The sequence below is a fragment of the Leptodactylus fuscus genome, chromosome 6 (assembly GCF_031893055.1).
Source record: "Leptodactylus fuscus isolate aLepFus1 chromosome 6, aLepFus1.hap2, whole genome shotgun sequence".
In the NCBI taxonomy this organism is placed as follows: domain Eukaryota; kingdom Metazoa; phylum Chordata; class Amphibia; order Anura; family Leptodactylidae; genus Leptodactylus; species Leptodactylus fuscus.
Genome location: NC_134270.1, coordinates 102,053,186 through 102,069,880, shown reverse-complemented (window position 1 = coordinate 102,069,880; position 16,695 = coordinate 102,053,186). Strand labels below are relative to the sequence as shown.

Here is a 16,695-nt window from a genome sequence, read left to right as displayed (position 1 = left end):
TAACATGGCGGCGCCCAGGGGAATCCTTCCGGCCGTGATGGAGAGACTGTTTCTCCTCTTGTGTCTAACGCTGCCGGGACTGCACGGCCAAGAGAAAGAATGGGACGCGTCCGGGTATCTGCTGTACTGTCCCTGTATGGGTGAGTGACGGGGTGACCTGTAAGCTGTAACTTCTCCGGGAGGGAAACTTTACATTGACCTCGGTGGAGAGGATGTAACACTGTACACTGAGCACTCTCTAAGGGTGAAAATATTCTGTACACTGAGCACTCTCTAAGGGGGAAACACTCTGTACACTAAGCAGTTTCTAAGGGGGAAACATTCTGTACACTGAGCACTCTCTAAGGGGGAAACACTCTGTACACTGAGCACTCTCTAAGGGGGAAACACTCTGTACACTGAGCACTCTCTAAGGGGGAAACACTCTGTACACTGAGCACTCTCTAAGGGGGAAACACTCTGTACACTGAGCACTCTCTAAGGGGGAAACACTCTGTACACTGAGCACTCTCTAAGGGGGAAACACTCTGTACACTGAGCACTCTCTAAGGGGGAAACACTCTGTACACTGAGCACTCTCTAAGGGGGAAACACTCTGTACACTGAGCACTCTCTAAGGGGGAAACACTCTGTACACTGAGCACTCTCTAAGGGGGAAACACTCTGTACACTGAGCACTCTCTAAGGGGGAAACACTCTGTACACTGAGCACTCTCTAAGGGGGAAACACTCTGTACACTGAGCACTCTCTAAGGGGGAAACACTCTGTACACTGAGCACTCTCTAAGGGGGAAACACTCTGTACACTGAGCACTCTCTAAGGGGGAAACACTCTGTACACTGAGCACTCTCTAAGGGGGAAACACTCTGTACACTGAGCACTCTCTAAGGGGGAAACACTCTGTACACTGAGCACTCTCTAAGGGGGAAACACTCTGTACACTGAGCACTCTCTAAGGGGGAAACACTCTGTACACTGAGCACTCTCTAAGGGGGAAACACTCTGTACACTGAGCACTCTCTAAGGGGGAAACACTCTGTACACTGAGCACTCTCTAAGGGGGAAACACTCTGTACACTGAGCACTCTCTAAGGGGGAAACACTCTGTACACTGAGCACTCTCTAAGGGGGAAACACTCTGTACACTGAGCACTCTCTAAGGGGGAAACACTCTGTACACTGAGCACTCTCTAAGGGGGAAACACTCTGTACACTGAGCACTCTCTAAGGGGGAAACACTCTGTACACTGAGCACTCTCTAAGGGGGAAACACTCTGTACACTGAGCACTCTCTAAGGGGGAAACACTCTGTACACTGAGCACTCTCTAAGGGGGAAACACTCTGTACACTGAGCACTCTCTAAGGGGGAAACACTCTGTACACTGAGCACTCTCTAAGGGGGAAACACTCTGTACACTGAGCACTCTCTAAGGGGGAAACACTCTGTACACTGAGCACTCTCTAAGGGGGAAACACTCTGTACACTGAGCACTCTCTAAGGGGGAAACACTCTGTACACTGAGCACTCTCTAAGGGGGAAACACTCTGTACACTGAGCACTCTCTAAGGGGGAAACACTCTGTACACTGAGCACTCTCTAAGGGGGAAACACTCTGTACACTGAGCACTCTCTAAGGGGGAAACACTCTGTACACTGAGCACTCTCTAAGGGGGAAACACTCTGTACACTGAGCACTCTCTAAGGGGGAAACACTCTGTACACTGAGCACTCTCTAAGGGGGAAACACTCTGTACACTGAGCACTCTCTAAGGGGGAAACACTCTGTACACTGAGCACTCTCTAAGGGGGAAACACTCTGTACACTGAGCACTCTCTAAGGGGGAAACACTCTGTACACTGAGCACTCTCTAAGGGGGAAACACTCTGTACACTGAGCACTCTCTAAGGGGGAAACACTCTGTACACTGAGCACTCTCTAAGGGGGAAACACTCTGTACACTGAGCACTCTCTAAGGGGGAAACACTCTGTACACTGAGCACTCTCTAAGGGGGAAACACTCTGTACACTGAGCACTCTCTAAGGGGGAAACACTCTGTACACTGAGCACTCTCTAAGGGGGAAACACTCTGTACACTGAGCACTCTCTAAGGGGGAAACACTCTGTACACTGAGCACTCTCTAAGGGGGAAACACTCTGTACACTGAGCACTCTCTAAGGGGGAAACACTCTGTACACTGAGCACTCTCTAAGGGGGAAACACTCTGTACACTGAGCACTCTCTAAGGGGGAAACACTCTGTACACTGAGCACTCTCTAAGGGGGAAACACTCTGTACACTGAGCACTCTCTAAGGGGGAAACACTCTGTACACTGAGCACTCTCTAAGGGGGAAACACTCTGTACACTGAGCACTCTCTAAGGGGGAAACACTCTGTACACTGAGCACTCTCTAAGGGGGAAACACTCTGTACACTGAGCACTCTCTAAGGGGGAAACACTCTGTACACTGAGCACTCTCTAAGGGGGAAACACTCTGTACACTGAGCACTCTCTAAGGGGGAAACACTCTGTACACTGAGCACTCTCTAAGGGGGAAACACTCTGTACACTGAGCACTCTCTAAGGGGGAAACACTCTGTACACTGAGCACTCTCTAAGGGGGAAACACTCTGTACACTGAGCACTCTCTAAGGGGGAAACACTCTGTACACTGAGCACTCTCTAAGGGGGAAACACTCTGTACACTGAGCACTCTCTAAGGGGGAAACACTCTGTACACTGAGCACTCTCTAAGGGGGAAACACTCTGTACACTGAGCACTCTCTAAGGGGGAAACACTCTGTACACTGAGCACTCTCTAAGGGGGAAACACTCTGTACACTGAGCACTCTCTAAGGGGGAAACACTCTGTACACTGAGCACTCTCTAAGGGGGAAACACTCTGTACACTGAGCACTCTCTAAGGGGGAAACACTCTGTACACTGAGCACTCTCTAAGGGGGAAACACTCTGTACACTGAGCACTCTCTAAGGGGGAAACACTCTGTACACTGAGCACTCTCTAAGGGGGAAACACTCTGTACACTGAGCACTCTCTAAGGGGGAAACACTCTGTACACTGAGCACTCTCTAAGGGGGAAACACTCTGTACACTGAGCACTCTCTAAGGGGGAAACACTCTGTACACTGAGCACTCTCTAAGGGGGAAACACTCTGTACACTGAGCACTCTCTAAGGGGGAAACACTCTGTACACTGAGCACTCTCTAAGGGGGAAACACTCTGTACACTGAGCACTCTCTAAGGGGGAAACACTCTGTACACTGAGCACTCTCTAAGGGGGAAACACTCTGTACACTGAGCACTCTCTAAGGGGGAAACACTCTGTACACTGAGCACTCTCTAAGGGGGAAACACTCTGTACACTGAGCACTCTCTAAGGGGGAAACACTCTGTACACTGAGCACTCTCTAAGGGGGAAACACTCTGTACACTGAGCACTCTCTAAGGGGGAAACACTCTGTACACTGAGCACTCTCTAAGGGGGAAACACTCTGTACACTGAGCACTCTCTAAGGGGGAAACACTCTGTACACTGAGCACTCTCTAAGGGGGAAACATTCTGTACACTGAGCAGTCTCTAAGGGGGAAACACTGAACACTCTCTAAGGGGGGGGAACACTGAACACTCTCTAAGGGGGAAACACTGTACACTGAGCATTCTCTAAGGGGGAAAAGTGTACACTGAACACTCTCTAAGGGGGAAAAGTGTACACTGAACACTCTCTAAGGGGGGGGGGCACTCTGGGGCAGATACACTAATACTGTCTAATGTATAGATGGAGCGAAGTTAAACTAGAGTGCGCCAGATTTTGCAGTGCTATCTAATCCTGTTGGAATATCTGGTGCACGTTTAGACTGTCTAAGTTTATACAGTTTATTAGTTGGCTTAGTTTCTGATAACATTTTGGCACATTGTCTGGTGCACTTTTGCCTCCTTTTCAACACTCTACCCACCTGTTGGATTCGGCACAGAAACTGTTATAAAGTGTCTACAACTCCTAGGCTATAAGTGTAACCCATGTACACCTGCTTCTGGCCACAACTTGCGCTAGAAATCTTGTACATTTCTATTAGTTTATCTGTTCCATCTTCTTGAGAGCTCTCTGGACAGAGTACACTTATATTTTCCAGGGAGTGGACTGCTGGTCCACTGAGCCCACTCCAGAGTGGAGATGGGGCCTCTTTCTGGGGGAGGACCCCTCCCTGTACAGAACACATGTTGATTCTTTTCTATGAAGTGAGGCTTCTGAGCTGTAATGATGTTTCGTTATTCTTTTACTTTTCTTGCCCCCAGGGGCATCTCCACCCAGTCCTACACTGCTTAGCTGCCAATCCTTCTCTTACTCCAGTCACACAGTTCCAGTTCTATTGCTCTTATTCTCTGTGTTACAGAGTCAGTGGCCTATATATTGTACAGAGGAGCAGGGCTTGTGAGCACACACCACAGTAATGCAGTGTTTCTGCACTAACATATAAGCTACTATGGAAGGATCAAGGATGCAGGGTATTGAAGCCATGACATCACTAGTGTTTTCTTTTTTTTTTTGTGCAGGGCGGTTTGGCAACCAGGCAGATCATTTCCTTGGCTCTCTGGCTTTTGCCAAGATGGTGAATCGGACCCTGGTTGTCCCACCATGGATTGTTTACAACCACCATCGTCCTCCATACACAAATGTAAGTAAGAATCAGAGATACATATTGTTAATGGAAAGGGGCCCAGAGCAGGTAACAAAAAAACAAAACAAAAAAACTTACTCTCCTGTCCTGGGCTCAGCATCCCAGACATCACTGCTGGGGTCTGTGATTGGATATAATGATGTCATTTCACCCCATGTGACCGGTGGGCCCAATCACAAGCCCCAGCAGTGACCTCCAGATCCATGGACAGAGCAAGGATGCCCAGGGGAGGTGAGTTAGGAAGAGTATAAGTGTTTATTTTTAATGACTTTCCCTGGACCTCTACTTATTATATTCTAGGGTCTGAGGTGACCACAGAGTATAATAAAAGCACTGGCTCTAGGTGGGGTGGAGGGTGACTCTCTGGGGCCCACAAGACTTTAGTTACATCATTAGACGTAGTGATTGTGGAAGTTGGGGAACCCCTTTAGATTATCATTGATTGGCTTTTGCGTGCTTCTCTACAGGTGCATGTATCTTTTGAAGAGTTCTTTCAGCTGGCTCCTCTCCAGCAATATCACAGAGTTATGAGCATGGAAGACTTTATGAAGACATTTGCTGACGAGTACTGGCCAGCTGAGAAGCGTGTGGCTTACTGTTTCACAGCAGCTGCTCAGAGGAGCCCTAATAAGAAAAGCTGCCCCATGAAGGTGAGTTGTGGTTGCGGGCCTAGTAATCAGTGTTTGTACTTTAATACCATGGATCTTCTATCTCTCACCATCAGTGCTCTCTCCCCTTCACAAGACGCCCCTACCCATCACACATATAGGAACTTGCGTGCTATTGACACCCAGCACCTCTCAGATACTCTACAGTCCTCCCTGTCCCCCATCTCTTCAATCTCCTGTCCCAATCTGGCCACCAGTCACTATAATGAAACCCTCAAAAATGCATTGGATGAGGTTGCTCCCCCCTCCACTCGTAAAGTCCCACATAGGAGGCAGCAGCCCTGGCACACGCCACAGACACGATTTCTTCAGCGCTGCTCTAGGTGTGCCAAACGTCTCTGGAGAAAATCACGCTCACCTGCAGATTTCCTCCACTTCAAGTTTATGCTTAAAACATATAGCTCTGCCCTTTACCTCGCCAAACAAGACTATTTCACCGCCCTCATCTCTTCTCTCTCCAGCAACCCTAAAAGGCTTTTTGAAACCTTTCACTCCTTACTCACACCCAAGGTGCAGACGCCATTCTCAGACCTTAGTGCTGATGACCTGGCCATGTATTTCCATGATAAAATTGATAAGATCCGTCAGGAAATTACTGCCCAAGCCCCAGGTGGCATTGACTCCCACACCTACGATAGTACTGATCCCCTCACCAGCCGCACTTTAGACTGTCCATTCTCATCTTTTGAACCTGTCACAGAAGAGGAAGTCTCCCAGCTACTTTCTTCATCTCGCCCCACAACCTGCAGTTGTGACCCCTTCCCCTCACACCTTCTCCAATCTCTGTCCCCTGCTGTCACTACTTACCTTACTAAAATATTTAACCTCTCTCTCTCTTCTGGAATCTTCCCATCCTCCTTCAAGCATGCTGTTATAATCCCGCTACTGAAAAAACCCTCCCTGGACCCATCCTGTGCTGCTAACTATCGACCCGTCTCTAACCTCCCCTTCATCTCTAAACTTTTGGAACGCCTGGTTTATTCTCGGTTAATCCGTTATCTCTCTGCTAACTCTCTGCTTGATCCCTTACAATCTGGTTTCCGCGCTCTGCACTCTACTGAAACAGCTCTCACAAAAGTCTCTAATGATCTACTAAAGGCTAAATCCAATGGTGACTTCTCTCTTCTTATTCTTCTGGACCTCTCTGCAGCTTTTGACACTGTTGACCATCAACTTCTCCTCACTATGCTCCGCTCAGTCGGCCTCAATGACACTGCACTCTCCTGGTTCTCCTCTTATCTCTCAGACCGCACTTTCAGTGTATCATTTGCGGGCTCTGTTTCCTCCCCTCTTTCCCTTGCTGTTGGGGTTCCTCAGGGCTCGGTCCTCGGCCCCCTGCTCTTTTCTCTCTACACAGCCCCCATTGGACAAACCATCGCCAGATTTGGCTTCAGGTACCATCTTTATGCTGATGACACCCAATTATACACATCTTCCTGTGACATCACCCCTGCACTCATACAGAACACCAGTGACTGTCTCTCTGCTGTCTCTAATATCATGTCCTCGCTCTATCTGAAACTAAATCTCTCTAAGACTGAACTACTACTGTTTCCACCATCTAACAGATCTGTCCCTGATATATCCATTGCAGTCTCAGGCCTTACTATAACTCCTAGGCAGCCTGCCCGCTGCCTTGGGGTCATATTTGACGCAGACCTTTCCTTCAACCCTCATATTGAATCACTCGCACGTTCATGTCACCTCCACCTCAAAAACATCTCCAGAATACGCCCTTTCCTTACCAGAGATACACTAAAGACACTTATTGTCTCTCTGATTCATTCTCGCCTTGACTACTGTAATTCCTTACTAATCGGTCTTCCCCTCACTAAACTCTCTCCTCTACAATCTATTCTGAATGCAGCGGCCAGGCTCATCTATCAGGCTAGACGCTACAGCGATGCCTCCGGTCTGTGCCAGTCACTACATTGGCTGCCTATTCATTATAGAATAAAATATAAAGTTATTACTCTCATCCACAAGGCTCTCCATAATGCCACACCTCCCTACATTTCTTCCCTCATCTCTGTCTACCGCCCAACCCGTGCTCTCCGCTCACTCAATGACCTAACACTTACATCCTCTATTATCAGAACCTCCCATGCTCGTATACAAGACTTCTCCCGAGCTGCACCACTTCTCTGGAATGCTCTACCCCGGACAATAAGATTAACTCCCAACTTCTACAGTTTCAAACGCAAACTAAAGACGCATCTTTTCAGACAAGCCTATCACAATTCCTAATGCACAAAATTGTCTGAACACTGTATAAGCAATGCCGCCCCTGCTACCTCTTGTGTCACCCCCTCTACCTCATAGATTGTAAGCTCTTTTGAGCAGGGCCCTCAGTCCCATTGTGTGAAATGACGTTCTTTGTTATGTATGTCTGTATCTGAACCCTATAAATTGTACAGCGCTGCGGAATATGTTGGCGCTATATAAATAAAATGTATTATTATTATTACCATGGATCCTTCTTGTCGGTGCCATAATACATCACATATTATAGTTTTGTCTTGGCAGTGACGTTCATCTTCCAGGAACAGACACCTGATCACAATTTTTGTCCTTTGTAATAGCATGTCCATCAGTTGTTGGACTACTACCACTATGCTGCATTAGATCTATTTACTCTGAAAACTGCTTTTTTATCTTTAGATACAGTAGTTCTTCAAATTACAATGGCCTCAGGATAAAATAATAACATAATTAGCATTCTTTTTGGACCATTTGAAACCAGACTCTATGTACAATGCTTGGATTTGGAACAAATTAGCATGGCCATTTCACTGGTAAAATCCCCATAATAGAGAGCTGCAAACACTTATTGGATAACTAGTAGCTAGGGCTGGGTGAATGGGACCTAAATCACACTCCTGATTAACTGGGTATTTTACCTTGATTACTATTAATAGCGATTATTTAGGTCACACCCCTTTTACAGTATGAGTATGTGTTGGCCAGCTTTGTTCGGGCCGAACCAGAAATGCTGTTATACTCTGGATTCTCTTCAGGCCCTAGAGTATAATGATCGAAGGCCCAGGAGAGGTGATCAGAACATTAAACAATTTGTGTTACTTGCCTCTTCTGGGCTCCAGCACAACTCTCTGCTGAATTTGATGCTTCTCACAAAGGCCTTAACCGCGCAAGTGCCAGAGGTGCGGGGCATGCACATTGAAACTGAGGTGTAATCCTGTGGCTTCATTGAAGAACTGCAATAGCGCGAGGAGCACAGCTTCAGTGTGAATATAAAGCTTTTTTTTATTTTTAATGCAGTCATGTATTTAATTATAATAGGCCTATAGATGACACTCAAGCCCAGGTCCATAAAGAGCTGAGGGTGGTTTAGTGTCCCAAATTGCCCAGCCAGATTCCCTTTAAATTTGGAAGTCGCTAATGTTCTTTTATCTCCCCTTTAAAATGTCCACCTAATGTATTTAGTGCCAGGGAAAAGAAACTGCTTTTATTGTGCAGAAGTAGAATTATTGTTCCCTGTGTATACAATCTGGGTAGTAGGACTAAAATACTGAGAATGTGCGACCATCGGCAGTAGGCACATTAGATGGATGCTCGAAGAGGGAATCAAATGAACAGGTGATCTGCCACTGCAAGACACAGAAGCATTAAAGAGGACCTTTCACCATATCTGGGCACAGGCAGTTCTATATACTGCCAGAAAGCTGACAGTGCGCTGAATTCAGCGCACTGTCGGCTTTCCCGATCCGTGCCCGGTGTAAAGCGCTATCGGTCCCGGTACCGTAGCGCTTTACAGTCAGAAGGGCGTTTCTGACCATTAGCCAGAGACGTCCTTCTGCCTCGCGGCGCCAATCGCGCTGTGCTGTGGAGCGGGGAGGAACTCCCCCCTCCCGCTCCTGATAATGCTCGTCTACGGACAAGCTGTGTGAGCAGAGGGAGGGGGCGTTCCTCCCCGCTCCACAGCACAGCGCGATTGGCGCCGCGAGGCAGAAGGACGTCTCTGGCTAATGGTCAGAAACGCCCTTCTGACCATAGAAGAGCTACGGTACCGGGCCGTAAGCTCTTCACACCGGGCACAGATCGTGAAAGCCGACAGTGCGCTGAATTCAGCGCACTGTCAGCTTTCTGTCAGTATATAGAACTGCCTGTGCCCGGACATGGTGAAAGGTCCTCTTTAATTCTGAAGTTTTCTTTGAATTAACAACCAATTTGTTGTTGTATATTCTATCCAGGATGGAAACCCTTTTGGACCTTTCTGGGATCATTTCCATGTTGAATTCGCCCGCTCGGAGCTGTTTGATGGCATTAATTTCAGTGCTTATTACAAAGATGTTTGGCAGAGCCGGTAAGTGATAGGGAAATGTATTAACCAACAACACCCAAAACACATTTTAGTAAGCATTAAGCCTCTTTTAGTAACGAACAAACAAAAAAAAAAAATTAACTTTAAATGATTGTTACAGCTACAATATAAGGTAATCAGTTTCAATATAAGGTATACAATAAGGGAGATTTACCGTATTTTTCGGACTATAAGACGCACTTTTTTTCCCCAAAATTTGGGGGGAAAAGAAGGGTGCGTCTTATAGTCCGAATGTGGCGCCTGGCATCCGCTGTAATAGAGAGGCGGAAGACGGCAAGTGATAGACGCTGGCACAGGTGCCGGGGCCTGCGACATCGCTGCGCTCCTCTGCCCTGCATGAAGCCAGCAGCGGGAGGAGTGATGCTATTCCGCTCCTCCGTCCCCCCGTCGCTGGCTTCATGCAGGGCAGAGGAGCGTAGCGATGTCTCAGGCCCCGGCACCTGTGCCAGCGTCTATCCCTCGCCGGCATCCGCCTCTCTAGTACAGCGGATGCCGGGTCAGTATCGGTGGCCCCTTCTCCCCCAGGGCCGGTCCCCACCGGCCCCATACCTATGAAGTTGCAGGCCGGCTCCTGCACGGCGATATCGCAGGAGCCGACCTGTTCGGGTGACAGTCGGGAGCCTAATGAGGCTCCCAGGCCTGTCGCTGCTATATTAGTATTGCGGCTGGGTCTATGACCAGCCGTAATCGTAATATACAGAATGTCCCATAGACGGCAATACAGTTGTATTGCCGTCTATGGGACTTGCAATCAAGTGACCGCAGGTTCAAGTCCCCGGGGGGGGGAATAAAATAGTAAAATTAAAAAAAAAGCTTTAAAAATATATAATAAAAATATGAAATAAATAAAAGTTCTAAATCACCTCCTGTCCCTAGAATATATATATAAAAGTAGAAAATCATATATCATAAACCACCGGGTTTTTTTTTTCAATACAAGGTGATCTAAGAAATAGATATTCCCCAAAATGGTATAACTAAAATGTACTTCTGGCCCCGCAAAAAAAAACACTCTATGCATCCCCGTACAGCTGCAGGGTCACCTGTCAATGTGGCCTTGCAGCTGTTGCAAAACTACAGCTCCCATATATTAAATATTTTACCAGTTTTTGCTTCAAAATTTTTTTCCCCTATTTTCCTCCTCTAAAACCTAGGTGCGTCTTATAGTCCAGTGCGTCTTATAGTCCGAAAAATACTATGCAAAATGCACTCAAATTCTAGTGTAACTTGTGTAACATGTCTTGCGCCAGACTAAGGGTAGAGTGCAAACCCTTGTTTATTCCTGACATTTGCTGGAGGTTGTACTGGTATTACAGTGGGGGACGTTCCCCTTCTTTACACCCTATCCTGCCTATCCATCTTTCCCATATCCCAGACTTGTCCCTGCTTTCAAGGGGGCATTCTCCTTTTTTTTTTTTTTTGTTATTGTTACATGTTTTGACCTTTGTTTTCCTCATTTTCTTTGGGATGCTGAGTCACCTAATGTTATTTACATAGTTGTAATTGTTATTTTATTGAAAACGTTATTAAAACATTTAAATATAACATGCCTTGTGACACATTTAGATATTTTTTATCCGTCTTTTCTTTTTACCAAGTTGAACAAAGGTGAAAATCCTTAGGAGAAGAATTATGAGATTTCTGGATAAGATTCCAAAGTTTATATCAACAGATTTTGTGGGAACATTCTATTTTGACATTTTTCTTTTTAAGTGGGTTTCATGTACTGGGAGCTTTGACAGTCACATTGGTTACGTATATAATATAAAATGGCTCCATATTTTTCAGGTACCCTGCCTCCGTTCATCCCGTTCTCGCCCTTCCAGGAGCACCAGCACAATTTCCAGTCCTTGAAGAACACAGGAGTTTACAGAAGTACATTGTCTGGTCTGAAAAGATAGTTCAAAAGGGAGAGAAGCAAATTGAAGCACTGCTTATTAGACCATATGTGGGGGTTCATCTGAGGATTGGCTCTGACTGGGTGAGATTTAATAGACACTGGCGTGTAACTATTTTTAAAACAAAAAATTAAAATGATAGAAATCTTTGAATATCATTCTGAAAGATATTGTCAGAATCATTTTTTAATGTCTGTAGCTGCTGCAAATGGGGCCAGTAAAATGATAAACATGTACTCACCTCTCCCTGATTCTCAGTTTCCAGCAGCCAGCTGCACGTGTGGTGGCCATTTTCCTGTGCCTCTTACGTGATTGTCTGTTCAGCCACAGGAAAATGACCGCCGCCCATGCACAGTCGGAGCTTTTCGTTGAAGACGCAGAGAAGAGGCGGTCGTGCCTCAGAGAAGAAGATGGAGAGTCTGCAGGCAGCACAGGTGACGCCCCCAGTGCTGTTTGAGCGCAGGGGGACCGCCCCCAGTGCTGTCTGGAGACTCATTTGCATACAGTGATAACTGTGACTATCACCCAAACGGCGGCACAAAGAAGACATCTAAAGGGAGGGGAATAATAGCCTTTCTTAGGCTATTCGGATGTGGTAGGCCTGAAAAAAGGGATTCTAATGATAGAATCCCTTTAATTTTTTTTCCCAATTTCCTTTTGCTGCCACTCTTGACTTTAGTTTGCTATTAAAACTGCAGCAAAATCTGGAACAAACATGCAACTTTTCCACAACATGTGGCCTTGGCTTTAGTGTCTTTTTTTTTTTTTTTTTTTCCCCCTCATAGGTCAATGCCTGTAAGATGCTGAAGGAAGGTACAGCTGGTCCGCATTTCATGGCTTCACCTCAGTGTGTTGGGTATGACCGTCGGAAAGCAAAGCCACTCACCTTGAACATGTGTCTACCTGATCTTAAAGAGATTAAGCGCTCACTGACGTACTGGGTGAAGAAGACCAAAGCTAAATCTGTATATATAGCTACTGATTCCACGTCTTACACTTTTGAACTACAAAAAACTTTGGGGGAGAAGGTGAGTTGACTTCAAATCTCCTTATCCTGATTTTGCTACATCAAGCCTTATATTCTAGTCACCATAAGATTTGTGAATCTGCGGAATACCCTGCCTCAGGAGCTGGCCACATCAGAAAAATAACATGGATGCTTATGTAACTGCTAAGCCCCCTTGTTTTCCTGGGCTTGATGGACCACTGGCATTGGCTTAAAACATTTTTTTCTCCCCTCTAGGTGAAAGTTGTGAGTTTACAACCGGACGTGGCCCAAATAGATTTATATATTCTTGGACAGTCAGATCACTTTATTGGAAACTGCGTGTCATCGTTTACTGCATTTGTGAAGAGGGAGCGTGATATTCATGGAAAGCCCTCCTCATTTTTTGGAATGGATTCAGTATTTAGGAAGCCTGATGAGCTGTGATAAAGCCCGGGGAGGACGTATGTCTTTTAGTCTGTATCCTAGGGGACTCTTGAGAAACAGCAAAAGGGTAGGTTCTAATTCTCACCTGGGAGACCCTGCTGTGCCAGGTATAAGAGTTACTCTGGAGATTGGTGGCTTATGTTTAGTCTTCAGAGGCTTTCACGTAATTAAAAAGTATGCTGTCAGTGAGGTTCTAACTGCTGTTCCCTACCAAATGGTGACTGGACACTATAAATGGGGCTTTTGCTCTTCTTTGGACCTACACTGAGCTGAATGTGAATGGAAGCTATAACCCATTCCAAAAAAAAAGCAGTGGTTAGCAGAGGGAACACTTACTGAACACCATATCCATTCATTAAAGTCACAGGCACATAAATCTTGCATTATATAACAATAATTTTGTACTTTTCTTTAATAAAATATTAAAATCTCAACATTTTACTGTCTTTTTCTTCCTAGGTAATACAATGGGTTTACCGTGTTAATAGATCTAGAAAAACCCACATTTTATACTCTATCTGAAACATTTACTGTCCTAATGCTTCTTGCAACTGAAGGTTTGCTACAATTGTGTCCAATCTAGAGAATCCTCTGTGAGCATGTAAGGCTACGTTCACATCTGTGATAGAGTTTCCATTTTGATTGGGCTCCATATATGACCACTGTTGTAGCGGTCTGCCTATCTGTTGTTCTGGTCCTCCAACATACAAGAACAGTGGATAAGCCAAAGCTAGTATGAATCTAGCATCAGCAGCACAAATCTCTCTTTCCGTTCTGATAGTTTTCTGCAAAATAAAACATTTAGGTCAAGATTGCTGCTTGTAACATAATTGAAAGTTTGAGAAATCTTTTAACAAATTGAAACAGATGCAGAATAGAAGGAAAGCCAAGCTAAAGAAGCTAGTAGCCTTGTAAAAGCAGTGGCTGCAGTCACCGCTTTTAGTTTCAAAAACAGCTGTACTTTGGTTTGTATATCTCTAGATGTCCCCCCAAGTCTGAAGAGAGTAAATGTCGCTTAACCGTGTTACCTTTTTGTGTGCTGGAAGTACATGGTTTGGGTATATTGGTGTCTCGTCTACCCTTAAATGGTGAGTGGTGGCAGCTCTGTGTGTACATGTGTAATTGCAGGAGTCGCTTCAATTCCTGTTTTTGTACCGTGTTAGCCAGTGGATATGAAATATAAAAAACAAAAAAAGTGTACTATTTTTCGATGTTTTGGTATAATTCGTTCCTTTTCCATGAGGAATTCTTATATGATCTTAATTTAGAAATTATGTATTGCCTGGGCCTTGCCTTGTATTGTCCATTCCTTGTTACTTTCTCTTGTGTTTTTCCTCTTTTTTTATTTCTTTTTTTATCCTTCTGTTCATGTGGCCATACTTTAGCCCAGATCTATTCTTTATGGACAGTTGACACCGGTCTCTCCTGGGGTCTGACTTTTGTATCAGTTTCCAATCTGTGCTGTAATGGGCAGACCTCGTCCATTTGGGGCCCCGCGAGGCCTCCTATTTTTGATATCTTTTGTCCTTTCTTTGATCCTTTAATAAAGTTTTGTTAATTCAAAAAAAAAAACAAAAAACCAAGGCTACCGCATAAATACAGCACCCAAACTAAGATCATAACATAAACACAGAAACAGTGCCAAGGTTATGTAACCAGTGAATCTCAAAACATTTGTTTTGCAAAAATCCAGGAGGTTTCCAGCTAAAAAATTTTCAGAACATGATGACACTGCAGTATCAAAGAGTAGCGTCAAAGTGTGGTGTGAACGGCTACCTATGTTACCAATGATCCCTAAACACAGGCTTCAGCATTAACCTGGAAGCCAGAAGAGATGGACAGCCATACTGTAAAATAGCCTTGTACTGTCAGGGGGGTGTTCCTCAAAGTCCAGCAATGACACACTCTCGACTTTCTAGCAATATATAAAACCGCACATTCGTGAGGACATGAAAGGTCCTCTTTAAATGATTCGTACTTTCTTCAAATGCCGTATTTTATTTTCTACTCAACTAAGAATTGGTACTTTAGCCTGGCACCAGGATTAGATTAGGAGTGCCATGTCCATACTTTATATTTGACATACAGTCCAGGAAGAAGACGAGAATATTGCATGGTCCCCATGAAAAGTGAGTAATTTATTACATTTTATTTTAAATTTTAAACACATCTTGCCTGGCTTCGGTATATTAAAGGGATCTTATTATTTAAACAATTTTTTTTTTCTGGTTGACATGTAGGAATAGCTTTAAGAAAGGCTATTCGTCTCGTACCTTTAGATGTCTTCTCCGGGCCGCGGTTAAGTTAAAATCACACTTTTCACCAGTATACAAATGAATTCTCTTGCAGCAAGGGGGGCGGGCCCCACCGCTCAAACAGCACTGGGGGCGTCCCCAATGCTGCAAGAGAACTCTCTAGTGCCGCCACAATCTTTTTCAGGAACGGGGTCTTGACGCGTTTTCTACAATACTGTATAAGCGGCCATTTTCTTGTGGCCGGCATGTGCAGTTGACTTTGCCCTGGGCCCAAGGCCTAGAAGTTTGAAGCCAACCCCCGCAAGAAAACGCGCCAAGACCCCATTCCTAAAGAAGATGGAGGCGGCGCTGGAGAGTTCTCTCGCAGCATTGGGGATGCCCCTTAGTGCTGTTTGAGCACTGGGGCCCGCCCCCAGTGCTATGAGAGAACTCATTTGCATACTGGTGGAAAACGGAATTTTAACCAAACTGTGGCCCGGAGAAGACATCTAAAGGTAGAAGACGAATAACCATTCTTAAGGCTATTCCTACGTGTCAACCGGAAAAAAATGTGTTTAAATGATAGGATCCCTTTAAGCTCTGGGTTCAGAAGAGACTTCAGAGTAGTATAATCAACTTTGGTGGATTTTTGCAGGGCATACCTCAAAACTATGAGGTTTGGTAAAAAACAAACTGAAATTTGTGTAAAACTTGTAAGAAATTTGGCTTGCTACGAACTGGTTGGCCCGAATCTAATTCTAAGATAAATACAGCACAAAAACCAAGACCTCAACATAAAGACAACACATCAACCAAGATCATAATATAAATATCGTTCCAACCTATGATGCAATGATACTTTTTAATGGACAAACCTCCCAATGATAATATAGGAGCTCTTCCTTTAAATCACCTTCACAATTCCTGCATGCGATGAACTTGAGTTTTTGGATAATTTCTGCTTACAGGGATCCTATCATTGGATATCCTTTTTTCTGACTAACACGTAGGAATAGCCATAAGAAAGGCTTTTCTTCTCCTACCTTTAGATGTGTTTTAAGCACCGCCATTCGAAAACCAAGTTTTCTTCAATATGCAAATGAGTTCTCTCTAAGCACTGGGGGAAGTCTCCAGCACTCAAACAGCACTGGAGGCATCCCCAATGCTGCAGGAGAAATCTCCAGCGACGCCTGGAGGCAGAGCCCATCAGGCAGAGCCCACTGCGTGTGCCCAGCGGCTACAAAAAAACAGCCGCTTACACAGCAAGCTCGTAAGGTCCATGGTGTGTTCATTAAGACAGTCCCGTGCCATCAACGAGCATCCCCATCAGGGAAGTCCAACACCAGAAAGGGATGCAGATGGTCTGCCATAAGTTGCATGTATCAAGCACCGGTCATTGATCCCTGCACCCGGACA

General features: G+C 45.3%; 2 protein-coding genes across 3 annotated transcripts in view; both read left to right on the top strand.

The window, feature by feature from the left end:
* Positions 1-16,695, top strand: part of TM9SF4 (transmembrane 9 superfamily member 4) — a 318,186-nt gene that overhangs the window by 54,975 nt on the left and 246,516 nt on the right. The window lies entirely within an intron of this gene.
* POFUT1 (protein O-fucosyltransferase 1) overlaps positions 5-16,695 on the top strand; it is a 142,906-nt gene continuing 126,215 nt past the window's right edge. Inside the window, exons 1-7 of one of the 2 annotated variants that reach the window (XR_012716889.1) lie at positions 5-140; positions 4,581-4,702; positions 5,173-5,355; positions 9,585-9,697; positions 11,504-11,696; positions 12,399-12,641; positions 12,857-13,219. Coding sequence is in view for 1 of the 2 variants with exons in the window: in XM_075276870.1 (XP_075132971.1) it covers positions 5-140; positions 4,581-4,702; positions 5,173-5,355; positions 9,585-9,697; positions 11,504-11,696; positions 12,399-12,641; positions 12,857-13,045 (1,179 nt within the window). In the remaining variant the exon portion in view is untranslated. Of the gene's footprint in view, positions 141-4,580; positions 4,703-5,172; positions 5,356-9,584; positions 9,698-11,503; positions 11,697-12,398; positions 12,642-12,856; positions 13,430-16,695 lie in introns of those variants that run through there. The other variant, XM_075276870.1, reaches the window with a different exon arrangement.